The 14,783-nt window shown below is 41.6% G+C and overlaps 1 protein-coding gene across 1 annotated transcript in view; it reads right to left on the bottom strand.

Annotated features, from left to right (window-relative positions):
• CLU (clusterin) overlaps positions 1 to 14,783 on the bottom strand; it is a 68,578-nt gene that overhangs the window by 14,812 nt on the left and 38,983 nt on the right. The window contains exons 4-6 of the mRNA XM_077489043.1: positions 13,702 to 13,872; positions 5,014 to 5,422; positions 3,476 to 3,589 (exon numbers count right to left, since the gene is read on the bottom strand). Coding sequence (XP_077345169.1) covers positions 3,476 to 3,589; positions 5,014 to 5,422; positions 13,702 to 13,872 — 694 coding nt within the window. The remainder of the gene's footprint in view (positions 1 to 3,475; positions 3,590 to 5,013; positions 5,423 to 13,701; positions 13,873 to 14,783) is intronic.

The raw sequence follows: 14,783 nt of genomic DNA, 5'->3' as shown, positions 1-14,783 counted from the left end.
ATTCCACGGTTTTGTCAGAAAGTCCGATCGTGTGTACGGGGCATTAGTGTCATTTTTGTCACTCATTCATTCCTCTTCTGTCAGCATAAATCTCTTCTGACAAGTTCTCCTGACACCAAGAAAAAAAAAGGTGACCAGGGAGGGATCTCCAGCTGATTGACAGCCTCAGCTCTGTTCCTGTGTGCTGTGAAGGAGGAGGGGGGTTTGTCTTCCCTCCAATCAGTTCTCAGAGCTCTCCTCACTGAGCTCTACAGAGTGTAACTTCAACTCTCCACCCCCTTTTTTTCTAAATGGTTGAAAAAAGGTTGATAGATTCTGGACTTTGAATGGATGTAGAGAAGACTGCAGACAAACAGGTACAATCTATGTAGGAGGATGTGCTTCATCTCCTCATCACCATCTTTCATCACCTTAGGCCAGTCACTTTACTTGGTATATGTCAAGAGTTTTCACCACTTTAAGTATGAAGAGGACCTAATAGATCTTAATCAAGAGAGTTGGCTTCTAAGATGCCTGTATGTCCAACACTTTTTACCATCCTTAATCCACATGAATCCATCCAGATGTTTTTTCAAGGTTTGGTTTAGAGCGGGGAAGAGTTAAACCCTCGATTTGTTCTTTTTTTTTAATTGCCTGTGTACTCAAGATTTCCTTTCATTCCCTATTTCAGTGACTGCTTTCACTTATTGGGATGGAAAGTCAGAGAAAATGGAGCTCTTAAAGGATAAGTGCACTTTAAAATAAAGTGAATGTATCCTTTTTGCCCCCTTTCCCTTCCCCGGGCCCAATCTAAACCACCCCCATCTCCTTCACAGATGCATATTTACCTTGTTCCAAAGACCGCAGTTCCACTGTCTGTTTAGGTCCAGGGGTAAAATTCTTCACTGTCCTGGCCTTACCTGCACATTACAGCCTCACAAACTTCTATGGGATCATCTCAGTCCCTTAAAGGTCTATGGGGCACTAATGCACAGGTAAGGCCAGGACAGTGAAGACTCAATCACAGCTTTTGGTTTGAGGTCTCAAAAGTTAAAACTTTTTCATATTAGATGGAGATAGAAATTGGTAAACCCCCTGTCAAGTTTTGTGTCATATTCAAGAGATTTCCCTTCATTTCCGGTCCTTTATACAAAAGTAGAAGTGAGACTAAATTTCTCCAAAGTTCCCCATTAGACAGACCACACCAGAACAAGTGTTGCCATTGAAAGATTTATTTTCTTACTCAGTACTGGTAACAACTCAAAATGTTGGATTTTTTTCTGGTGACAATAGCCAACAGGACAAATAGAGAGGGTGATTATTTTCCATAATGGAGACATAACAGCAATAAACACCTGACAGAGGTTTTAGCCTCTTACCGCTGTATACAAAACCAAAAAAAAATAAAAGGTTTTGCCTTTAGATACAATTAAAAGCAAAACTCTCATTCATCCCCCAAAAAATCATAATGACGGTTCCCCGTAAAACAAGAGGAACAACTCAGCTCTTTGGTGGCCAGGGTCTCCTACCTTTGCTATATTCGAGTGCTTCAGACTCTTCAGCATTCAACACTCCTGGGATTATCCACATCTACTGTACCTATTATGAGAGGCTAACACTATCCTTGCTGGATTTTTTTTTTTTTTCAATTATGAAGCATGTACAAGGAGGGCGTGAATGCTCAAAACTCCCAGGTGGACAGGAAAAGAGCCAAGAGATATGGAAGGGAGACCTCAATGCTGGAGCATCCAAGACATTTATGAAGCCAGGGGCTTTGTCTATAACTAAGTCTGCTTTGACACTGCTCGTTTTAAAGGCAGTAAAACCACATATGCACATTTTCCGAGTTTTTTTCCATGTTTTTGCTGCATTTTACACCTGTGAAAAAAGGAGGCGTGACTTCAAAACCGCATGAAAGACGTACCGTGGGTGAATTTTTGAAACTTTTGTCATTCATTTCAATGGGGAGGGGAACTTTTTTGTGCGTTTTTTATTTTTTTTTACCACACCAAAAATGCAGCATGCAGGACCTTTAAGAACGCAACTGACCCGCAACTGACCAGTGTGAATTGCTCTATAGGATTTAATGGTCATGCATTTTCTTCCGCTTTTTTGACGCAAAAGCAGTAGAAAAACTGATCAGGGTGAAAGCAGCCTAAAGCCTATCAGATTTTTTTGCTGAGTTTTTCCTTCAGATTTACCAAAACCATATAATATGAGGTCAAACCTTAGGAGTTTCAATTTGTATGCAATCAGGTAGGGCCTTCTATTACATGGTTTTGGTAAATCTGAAGGAAAAACTCCGCAGAAAATCTGATAGTGTGTATGGGGCTTTAGATATAGTTTTGAGTGGACTCAACCCTTAACTAAGCAAAGGGAAGCAGCCCATAGCAATTCAACCAGAGTTCATCTAAAAGGGAAAAAAACACGCTAATGTATCAATAAAAATTAATCACAGAATAAAATCCAATGAGCAGCAGCTCAATGTGAGATATAAACAGATAAAACATAAAAGGAAGAAGCCGCGCTAATAAATCCAATTCATAAAATTTATTTTAGAAATAAATATCATCTCTCATATGGAAAAAAAAATGTGGATGACTAATATTCAAATTCTTCTAGTATTAACACCACAGTGAGTTCATTCAACAAAAGTGTGCCACCACCTTTAGAAAAACTCACTTACCAGATGGCAAGCAAAACCAGGCATGTGGCTATAGCCCAGCCAAGGCCTTTGCTTGCACAGAAGATCATGGAGATAAGCTCTGGATGGATGGCTGCATAGATATATCCAAACACCGATGATACCGCTCAATCCAGAACTATTAGTTCAGCAATCCACTCAGCAGTAAACCCAGAAAGAGAGATCTACCATAATGTAATATCGCCTAACTTGTTATTTATTGTGTAAAAAACAACATTGCACTTACATTGTATTCAATTTAAAATTGCACATAAAATAGTAGAGCCGGCTGGCTACAAACAAACGTCATCCTAACGAGACATCGTGGTGACGTCAGCACGTATCCTCCCCCAGGCGCGTTTTGTCGTATGCAACGTTGTCAATGGGGAATGGGTAGTGTGCTGATCCACCACCTTAATATAAAACCACACCTCGTTCTGAGTGCCGTGTGTGGAGCAAAAAAACGCCATTTTGGATATTGGCAAATCATCTCTCATTGAAGGAATGATATACCGGACATATTGAACAACAAAAAAGAAAAGGGAGAAAAAAAAGAAAAATAGACTAACACCTCCAAATATGGAGCCACAAAGCGCCATTTTGGATATTGGCAACCCATCTCTCATTGAAGGAATGATGTATCGGACATACTAAGCAACAAAAAAAGAAAAAGGACGAAGAAGAAATATATAATAATAAGCAAGTATAAATGTAACATATCACTGGATTTACCTCTGATATATTCCTAAATACAGTGAAAACACTATTCATCTGCCACTGTAATGGTGGAACTCATTATATATAGACACTTACCAACTGCCAGAATTTCCTTGCATTTCTCACACTGGTCCTTCATCCTTAAGCAGCCGCCAGTATTCCGCCTGAGTTCCCGACATACTGTTTTGTCATCAGTAGAATTAGTCATCCCTAAGAAGAAGACATTTAAAAAAAAATACATAGTGGTTAATGAGAAAACAACAAAAAAAATGTGCACTCCTGTGAAATATGAAAATGTTGCATTTGGAAATTGATTTTTTCTATTTTGCATAACTCCTAGGCCACCCTACCTGGTCGAATAGTAGCTAGCATGTTTATTTTAAAAATGGCCCTGAATTTGAGTTTTATATCATTTAAAGATATGGCACATTTATAAAACACACTTTTGGGTGTGACGATTTTGCTATCTATTATTAAATAAATAAATTAGTATTAAATCATTATTATTACAAATTATTATTATTAAATAAATACATTATTATTAAATATATGAAATAAAATTATTATTTTACTATTCGGTAACACTCTTTGCAGAACTTATTTTTTTGGTTTTGGTTTTTAACATTTATAAAACAGCCAAAGGTACGTGCTCCTCCTTCTTGTAACAGGAAATCAAGGTCTCAGCTTGTTTGTCATATTTTTTATACTCATCAGTTTTATCATCACCATCACCAATCACAATAGCTATTTACAAATGTTAAATAGTTTAACTTATAAACAGTTCAATGCTTCTGAGCATGCGTCAAATTGTTTCCGAGCATGCGCAGGAATTTTGCGTGTCGGAATTGGTACAGACGATTGGAATTTCGGATCGCCGCATTTTCCAACTGAAAAATTAAGAACCTGCTCTCAATCTTTTGTTGGCGGAAATGCTGCCAGCAAAAGTCAGATGGACCATACACACGGTCGCATTTTCCGACCAAAACATCACATCGGGCTTTTTCTGGCGGCATTTCCGATCGTGTGTACGTGGTATTAGGCTCATTTCAAATCTGAGCAGAGAAACTTTCAGGTGTTTTTATTTGAGAGCTTTTTAGCTTTTTCAGAAGTGTATTACAAGTGGTGTAGAAGCGTATTACAAGCGTTTTACAGCTTCAAGTGTTTTTGTTTAGCCAAAAGAAAGCACTAAGGGGGAGGAGAGAGGGAGGAAATTAGTGGCGGAAAGCTGCTGTTAGAGTAGAAAACGCGCAACAAAACTTGTAAAACGCTCAAGTCATGCATTTTTATGCATTTCTATTGAAGTCCATGGGGCCACTAAAGCTTGTAATCTGACAAAAAGAAGCTCATGTACTTTTTTGAGTGACAGCCGTTTTGCTTCAGGCAACAGAACGCTCATTTGTGAACAGAGGCCATTGAATTTGAAATGAATGGGATTTGGCTTGTTGAGCATTTTTAGATTTGTAAGCTTAAAGCAGAAAATCGCTCGGTTGTGAACAGAGCCTAAATGTCTTTTTATCATGTTTGAAGAAAGCAGATAGTAAATGACAGAGGTAAGCATCGATGAAGCGCTCTTAACCTATCAAAATTATATGAATTAGAGATAGGCTTTAAATACATTTCTGGCGAACTCTCACCATCGAACTGGGGTCCCTGTTGGATCATCTGGCGATGCCTCTCCATCATTTTCTGAGCAGCTTCGAAGAGAGAGTCGAAATTGCTGGTGAAAAAAGGTTCAAATAGAGGGGAGCGTTCCTTGCGGATACGCATGGCAGAGACCGGTGTGCTGATTCTCTGGAAGGGGAATGGTTCCCACTGGGGAAAACTGAAGCCCTGGAAAGGTTTGCTGAATAATGGCTTCATGTGGTCAAAAGCCTTCATGCTGTCCTGGAAGAGCTCATGCACGCTATCTTCTACAATGCTGTAGCCATCTTCGAAATCCTCCAGTGCTATGTGCTGCTGCTCATCTTGCTTATTTAGAGTGTCTATCCTCTGTCCATTGACCCAAATGGCAAAAGGTGAAGATCTGTTTAAGAAGTCTTCCAGCTGTAAGAAGAAAGGAACACAGTCATTTTCATTCCATTAAAACACATTTTTCTTACATTTTTGTTGAATTTCCACCAAGTTCTGTTTGTAGTACGGTGCAATCTGCATGGAGTTCTTATATTGAATCATTGAATGGAGCTATTTAAATACAACAGAAGGGAAGGGAGGTACGTGGAGGTATCACTTCTCTGACTACTGTTCACTTTTGTAAATTTTGGCTAGAGATATTGAACTCTGTAAACAAAAATAGGATTTATGCTACTTACCATAAAATCCATTTCTCTGAGCTCATTGACGGACACATCGCTACATATTCAGAACCATAGGATTATGTCACCCCCCTACAGGAGTAGCACACTAGGCAGAAAAAACAACTTTGCTATGCCTATGGGCAGTTGTTGCTGGTATACATCCCCCTCTTTGCTATAGGACATCAGTTTAGTTACAAGCAGTATCAGAAGTATTAAGACTCCATAGAGGGGTGGGTACTGTGTACCCAAACCGCCCGAACCACATCCAGGATATGCAATGAAAATTCCTTGGGATGAGCGGGCCTGGGATACAAGGAAGGCAACACAATGTCTTCATTCAAATGGAAGTCAGAGACCAACTTAGGTAGGAACGATGGGAATGGATGAAGAACCACCTTATCTTTGTGGACCAACAAGGGAGTACGACAAGATAACCCTCAGACACCCTGTGAGCAGAAGTGATAGCCACCAAAAAAGCTACCTTCTGTGACAGCGTAAGCAATTGAATCTCCAGAATATTCTCCAAAATAGGTTTCTGGAGAACGGAGAGTGCCAAGTTCAAATCCCCCAGTGGTAAAGGAGACCGCACTGGTGGACTCAGGTGTCAAACCCCTTAAATGAAAGTACGCACCATGGAATGCATGGCCAAGGGTCACTGAAAGAAGACCACCAAGGCAGACACCTGGCCCTTGATGGTATTCAAGGCCAACTTCTGCTCAAAATCTCGTTGAAGGGAGGTCAAAATCCGAGCCACCGAAAAAATCAAGGGTGCACACCGATCGACTCACACCACAAAATGTACGCTTTCCATGTATGATGGTAAATCTTTCTAGAGGTAGACTCACCTTCACCTTCAGCACCAGCACCAGAGGCAAACCTCTGTTCTTCAGCACCAGACTTTCAACAGCCAGGCTGTCAAAGCCAGTGATTGTAAAGCAGGATGGAAGATCAGCCCTGGGGACAGCAGGTCCTCCCTGAGAGGCAGCCTCCAAGGAATGTCGGTGACCAATCGCACTAGGTCAGCATACCGAGACCTGCGAGGCCAGTCCGGGGCCACCAGAACGACCAGAATCCCTTCAGCCTTGATCCTGCGCAGAAGCTGGGGAAGAACCTTGAGAGGAGAGAAGGCATAAATCAGATGATACTGACCCTACGGGGCCAGCAGAGCATCTGTGTGCCATCCACCAGAGGATCTCGTGATCTTGCCACAAACTCTGAACTTTTCTGTTGAGCTGAGACACCAACAGGTCCACCTCGGGGGTGCCCCACCACAGACATATCAGATGAAACACGCATCCGGATGAAGGGACCGGACCACTCCCCATGGTCCAACGCCTGCCGACTGAGATAGTCCGCCTGCTAATTTTCCACACCTGGAATGTGCACGGCGGAGAGGGCCATAAACTAGCGTTCTGCCCACTGGAGCATGTCGGAAACCTCCAAAGAACTTTTTGTTCCACCCTGATGATTGACATAAGCCACCGTGTGAAAGTGTAGTTCAGTGTTAACAGGAAACTATGAGCCTGGGTTCACACTTGTGCGTTGGGAATTGAAGCTCCGGTTTCAATCGAAGATAAAATCAGTTGTTCAGAGGTTCCTCTGCGTTTTAGCTGTGGATCAGTGAGCGGGGGGAGAGGGGGGAGGGGTAGTGAGGAGAAGGAGAAGAGAATTAGTGTTCAGAATGGAATGCATCTGCGAATCAGATGCGTTCCAATAGAACATGGGTTGTAATTCGCACCACAATGCCCAGAAAATGCACACGTTTTTTGTGCAATGCGCAGTGCGAATGCAACGCACATATGTGAACCAGATGCATTCAAATGAATGTATTTTAAAATGTCCTGCGAATTGAATGCGGTGTAAGCCTTATCTAATTTGCATAGGTGTGAACGGGGGCTTAGAGTTGTTGGTCAATTTAATACATTTTTTTAAAGTTACAATTTTATAAGCAAGCATTTAGTATTTTCTTAGAATTAGTTTTAACCACTTGCCAACCGCCACACGCCGATGTATGTCCCTACTTTGGGGACATATATCGTTGTTATGGCAGCAGCTAGCTGCCATAACCCCGGTATCTCCGCGTTCAGCCAGCGGTCGGCTACAAGATAAAAGTGGTCTCTGCAGCAGATTCACCGCAAGATCACTTTCATCGGTGGTGATTGAGGGTCCCCCTCCCGCAGCGATCCGGTGCCCTCCACCGCTTACCGGAGCCGTCAGCAGCGGCGGAGGCGATCGCGTGTGTCTCCTTGCTAGGTATGGAGACGAGGCCCCCACCCATCTCCATACCATAGCTGGGCAGAAATGACGTAAAAGCTTCACTTCCGTCCATACTTCTTAAAGGCACATTTTTGTTATGTTATTTTTTCAAAATGTCAATTTAAAAAAAAAAAATGTTTTATTGCATTTAAGGTCCGGTTCACACCGCTGCGGGTGAGAGATCCGGATGTGATTCGCACCGCACTGCAGTGCAAATCACATCCGATCTCCGTAGCGATGCGAGTTCAGCCATACAGATAGTATGGCTGAATTCGCATTGCTCCCGCCGCAAACTCGCACGAGACCCTTTTTTTGGTCCGCAGCAGAATCGGATCGCATGGGTGTTCACACCATGCGATCCGATTCCTGTGCGAGTGTGCAGATCGCACTGCGATATGCGGATGGATCTGGGGGTGTCATTAACATTTCATTGACACTCCCAGCAGTCCGCATAGGGCAGTGTGAACTGCCGGCGGGAGGCATGCGATGCGCGAAAACGCCGCGGATTCGCGGCGTTCCCGCATTGCTATGGTGTGAACCTAGCCTAAGTCCAAATAGGAGATCTGAGGACCTTTTGACCCCAGATCTCATATTTAGGAGGACCTGTCATGCTTTTTTCTATTACAAGGGATGTTTACATTCCTTGTAATAGGAATAAAAGTGACACAATTAAAAAAAAAAAAAAAACAGTGTAAAAATAAAGAATAAAAGGTAAAATAAATAAGAATTTTTTTTTTTAAACACGCCCCATTCCGCCGAGCTCGCATGCAGAAGCGAACGCACACGTGAGTAGCGCCCGCATATGAAAATGGTGTTCAAACCACACATGTGAGCTATCGCCGCAATCGGTAGAGCGAGAGCAATAAGTCTAGCCCTAGACCTCCTCTGTAATGCAAAACATGCAACCGGTAGAATTTTTTAAATGTCGCCTATGGAGATTTTTAAGGATACAATTTGTCACCATTCCACGAGTGGAAGCAATTTTGAAGCGTGACATGTTGGGTATCAATTTACTTGGTGTAACATTATCTTTCACAGTATAAAAAATATTGGGCTAACTTTACTGTTGTCCTTTTTTTTAACCCCCCTGACGGTATTCCCGAGTCTGACTCGGGGTGGATTTTTCATACCAAAAGCGGTATCCCCGAGTCAGACTCGGGACAGCGTCGCTGGATCCAGGAGGATGTTTACTTACCTTCTCCTTCGGATCCAGCGTTGTCTCCCCGCTGTACGAGCGAGCCGAGTCTCGCTCGATGCATCACACCGCCGATCTCCGTGCCCTGCGAGCGTTGCGACGCACGGGCACGGAGATCGGCGCCAAATTCAAAAAGTGAAACACACAGTATACATACAGTATAATGTAATCTTACAGATTACATTGCTGTATGTAAATATTTCACATCCCCGTTGTCCCTAGTGGTCTGCCCAGTGTCCTGCATGCAGTTTTATATAATAAAAACTGTTCTTTATGCCTGGAAACTGGAGATTGTCCATAGCAACCAAAACTGTCCCTTTACATCAAAAATGATTTTAGACCAGCTAGAAAACAGCGATAATAAATTAGAATCACTCGCAGAATTGATCGATAGCGATTTGTGGGGAGATCCGTCATCAAATACTGAAAAGTAATGACAGTGACAATTCTGCAACTGAGCAAATTTCAGTGTTTTTGATTTGATTACATTATTGAATAATTTTTATTATTGTTATATTATTATTTGGTACAATTATTTATAATTATTTATTATATTATAATTTATGATTTCATTTTTCAAACTTTATCATACCCGGGATGTCTGCTAGACTCTGGTTTGGACAGATTTAAGAGAGTTATTCCTAAGAATTGCAGGACTACAATATAAAACGCCAAATTTTCATGCAAAATAATGGTACCGCTTTTAGCACCTAAAATCCGAAATAATCGTACCGCCAGGGAGGTTAATTTAAAAAAGTGTATTTAAAAAAAAAAAAAGTGCGCTTGCAAATACGGTGTGACAGAAAGTACTGCAAAGACCACCATTTTCTTCTCTAGGGTGTTAGAAAAAAATGTATAATGTTTGGGGGTTCTAAGTAATTTTCTAGCCTAGCAAAAAAAAAACAGTTTTTAGCTTGTAAACACCGAGTCTGAAAATGAGGCCCGGTCTTTAAGTGGTTAAAGCAGCAAGTATCCTATCCTGTTGATAAAAAGTGTGCATTTTATGCTATCATTTCTCCTGCTTCTATTACAAAGCATAGCAAAGTTTTTTACAAATAAAATAAAGGCTTTTTTTTATTTATTGTTACAACTTTTTTTTTAAGGTTAAGCAGACACATAAAATAAAATATCTAAAAATAAATCAGTAGCAAAATATTAGCTTAGGAAATAAGGGGAGGAAGGGGTTCATTTGAATTGATTAAGATTAATTTATGGTTACTAGGGGGTTAAATAGGAACAAAGTGGGGTTGATTTACCAAAACTGGAGAGTGCAAAATCTGGTGCAGCTCTGCATAGAAAACAATCAGCTTCCAGTTTTTTTTTTTTTTATCAAAGCTTAATTAAATGTTCCAAGTATTTAGACCAGGGGATGAAACTTATTGAGGAGCGAGGGCCATTTAAGCGGTAACCGGTCGCAGTCCGCAATGAGCGGAGCAGGCAGATGACAGGTCCACAGGCAGATGACACGGACACAGGCCACTCTACTCTATGGGCCCTCCAATCCAATCCACCCAGATGGAAGGAGACAGATCCCCTTCTGTTTTTTTTTTCTAGCGGATCAGATTGGAGGTGAGCGGATGTAAATGAACACAATCTGTTTACATCTTTTTGACCTGCACCATATGGAGCTTCTCCATTTTTTATCTCCACTTCGGTTCGATTGAGTCTATCTTGTATACACCATTGACCTCCAGGCGGCTCCCCTATTGGGTGGAGGTTCCATGCTTCTTTGAGAGCCATTTTACATCCAGGAACTTCAGCTGGATTACTACTGTCAAGGAGTGGGACCATCCCATGTGGAGTGACCTTCTTTCTGCCAACTCTTAACCCTGAGGCATTCGTCCTACACAAGCCTGATTGACCCACTACCGCTGGTAAGTGGGTCCACCTTATCCGGTAAGAGTACCCATTCATATTCTTTTGGATTTCCTTGTTTCAACAGTTTCACTGCCAGCCATACATTATTTATATCACCATCACTTTTATCGAGGACTCACAAGTCATGAATTAGATGGACACGTTTTTTCAGTAGTTCCTTTTATATTTGAACTTTCAATTTTCTTTTTGGTCACACATGTGAACATTGGACTTTCACATATTTACAACATACCTTTATATGTTTTGGCACAATTTATTATTTCAGTTTATTACTGTCATATTACTGTATTTAGCACTACTGCTTTTCACATTTTGTTTGGACGTTGTTTCAGTGTTAGCAGCTTTTTTGTCACATTTGGGTTTAGCGCAGTCATTTCTCTAAATTTTTTCTACATCCAGGTATCGCCAGCTGTTGCTGTCCCAGGCAGAGCGCATTTGGTATCACACCGCCTGTGACAGGTGCGGTCGCTATACAGGAAGCATCGGTTTATGTGGCTCTGCTCCACAGCCGCTTGCTTCCTCTACTGCTGGCTTCATTCACAACACTGATGCTCCGGGATGGTGGGCCGGCAACCCACGATCTTGCCAACCCAGAGCTAGCCCAGAGAAGGAGGTCACCAGCCATATCAGAGGGCTCCGCAGGTGACTAGTTGGGCACACGTGATCTAGAGGAACTGTTTATAGGTATGTCTAGCATGTCCAGTGTTCATAAACCTCCAAAAACTTGCACAGCAGCTCTGAATCTGATTAGTGGGATTCTGTATTGGATAAACACATTGAGCGGGGTATATAGTGTTCTACAGTGTAAATTACCCTGTTATATTGGTGTTCAGTGTGAATTCCCCCATTAAATTGGTGGCTTGTTTAAATAACCTTGTTACATCAGTTGTCACTGTAAATGTATCTTTTACCGGTGTTCAATGTAAATTCTCCTCTTACATTAGTGGCCAGTAAAAATGCATCTCTTACATTAGCGGTCAGTGTAAATTTCTGTCACTGTAATTCCATCTGTTACATTAGTGGTCACTGCAATCCCATGTTACATTGGTGATCGGTAAACCTATGTAATTCATTTTGTTATGAATTAGTTTTTTAACAAATTTCGACAAATACATTAATTAAAAAATATCCGAATTAACGAAAACTCATTTAACAAATTTTTCAGAATATTCGGAAACTCAAACTTCGTAATTTTGACATTTGAAAGTCTGAAAATTGTGAAATTCGGAAAATGGCTGTTAGTGAACGTAACCAATACAAATTTATCTGAAGTTACAAATTATCCAAAATAACAAATGCCGTATCTAAACGAATGGAATGTAAGAAATTACTTTTTTATTATTATTATTTATTATCAATTTGTTCTGTTCTATTGGTTTAGATGCGGCATTCGCTTTTTTGGATAATTCGTAACTTCAGATAAATTCATATTTGTTATGTTCACTAACAGCCAAATTTGAAAGGAAATTACAATACCTATAAATTAATATTTAGTTCTTATTAGCTAGTTATTATTTCAAATATTCAGATTTTCTTCCTTATTTTGGGATGCTCAAATTTTCAAATTTTCAAATTTATGGATTTACGAAAAAAAAGAAATGAAACGGGAACTAAAACCAACATATTTTTCGACAGCGCACATGTCTAGTGGTCAGTGTAAATTTCCCTGTTACTATTCCCTGTATCTATACCCCCATTGCACTGGTGATTGGTGGTTGATGTAAATGCCCTCATTACATTGGTGTTCAAAGGCAGAAGGACCCTTTTACATTGGTGGTTCACTGACCCCAGTTATTGGCGTTTAGGGGGAAAAGGACCTATCTCAGCGCTGCCACTGGGTGAAATTGCCTGAAATTCCTTGCTGACCAGCGGATCCTTAGATGAAACAGGAGCTCCTCTGTACATGCTGATTCCCCCAGACTCTGCAGCCAAACTATGACGATAATATGAAATACTGTCCACATATTCAGGACATGGCCAGGGTGTTATCATTTACTGAAAGTTCGACCACTGAGGTTCTTGGGCCCATTCCAAGCAGGGGCAGGCTCTTCCTGTAAAGGGATGAAGGATCTCAGAGGCCTCTATGCATCTTCAGGGGATAGACAGCTGATATGTCCACCATTGTTCCCCACAGTCTGCATACCATATGTTGAGAACTGGCCTACAGTTAGGACTGGATGAACGATGAAAGCACTAAGCAGATAAACTGGGCTCCCTTTAAGTTTCTCAGAGATTAATTTTCAATTCTGGATAGTTCATTTAATCTCACCCATTTGGGCACTCACAGCCCAATCACAATTGTTGTAGGAGAACTATATACATTATATGCACTATCCTATCATACTTTATCTTTCAACACCACAGATAAACCAATACCCTCCAGAACTCTTAGGGCCGGTTCACACTGCGGGCGATGCGAGGCGGCACGACTTGCCTCGCCGCGATCTGACAAGTCGCCCCCATTCTGTACAATGGAACCGTTCTGAGAGGAGCGACTCGAGTCGCTCCGACTCAGAAAAAAGGTTCCTGTACTACTTTTGGGCGACCTCGGGGCGACTTGCATTGACTTCTATACAGAAGTCATTTGCAAGTCGCCGCTGAGGTCGCGGCGAGGCAAGTCGGTGTCGCCTCGCATCGCCCGCAGTGTGAACCGGCCCTCAGGATTCCATATTGTATTAAAAGTAAAAACATAAATTCACCTGACGTCCAACCAGCCCCGATCCGCTTCTGCAGGTCTTGGAGTAGAACCTGACGCAGGTCTGTTTGAGGCAAGGCTTACATTCTTCCCACAGTGCCAGCATTGTGTCATTGCAAATTTCCTGGGTCTCGGAGAGCTGCTGCTCCGACTCTAGAGCTTGCTTCAAAGCATCCTAAGAAAAAAAAAGTAAGTTAAAGTGTTTGTTAACCTAAAAAAAAATAGAGATCCTGTTCCCTTAAAGTAGAACTATAGGCATTACTTTCCAGCGGACAACCCAAAATTCGGGATTAACCTTAACTTTCATTTTCAATGATTATGGTAAACAGGACAAATAAAGAGGGTGAATCTCCTTAATGGGGGCACAGACAGCAAAAACAAAAAACTGACAGGGGTTTTAATCACACTCCACTCTATCCAAAACAAAAAAAGCGTTGCCTTTAGTTATATTTTAAAGCATATTAAACAGTACAGTGCTTATGCTGTCTAATCTGCCCCTCTCTAAACTGTAAAAAACCTGGTTGATGCTGCCACTTCCTCTGTCCCCCTCTGTGAGCTGACTACAATAATCAGGGCTGTTAAACCCTGACTACTGTGGTCAGAGTACGTCCCTTCATAATCCACAGCTCTCCTCTTTGCTCTGCTCTATCGCCCTCACTCCCTTCTCCCTGCCTGTCAGCTCCGTTTGTTTGCCCCCCCGCTGCTATTATTAGCTAGGCATACCACATTGTATAGGTCTTTTATTAAAAAGAGGCATGTAAATGCATCTTTAGAGCTATCTTCAGGCTGCTCTACACCTCCGATCAGGGCTACTGCCTCCCTGGCTGACATCAGAGGGAGATCTCGGCTTCTCCTGCTGTAGCCCTGGATTGGAGGTGTAGAGTGGCTGAAAGTCACATGGCCAGCGTTAAGATGCCTCGTTTTAATAAAAGACATATACAGTGTGGTATACCTAGCTATAATAGAGGGTCTGGCAGTGATTTAACGGCTTGGGTTAACAACCACTTTAAAGGAATAGTTCAGCTGCCTATGTAGACAAGGGATGTCCGTAGATAAAAACAACCTATGCAGCTCTGACTAGAGTTG

Source organism: Lithobates pipiens, unplaced genomic scaffold (assembly GCF_037356315.1).
Source record: "Lithobates pipiens isolate NorthernLeopardFrog02 unplaced genomic scaffold, aLitPip1_a1.2 Scaffold_18, whole genome shotgun sequence".
NCBI lineage: Eukaryota > Metazoa > Chordata > Amphibia > Anura > Ranidae > Lithobates > Lithobates pipiens.
This window is presented reverse-complemented; position numbering and strand designations above follow the sequence as displayed.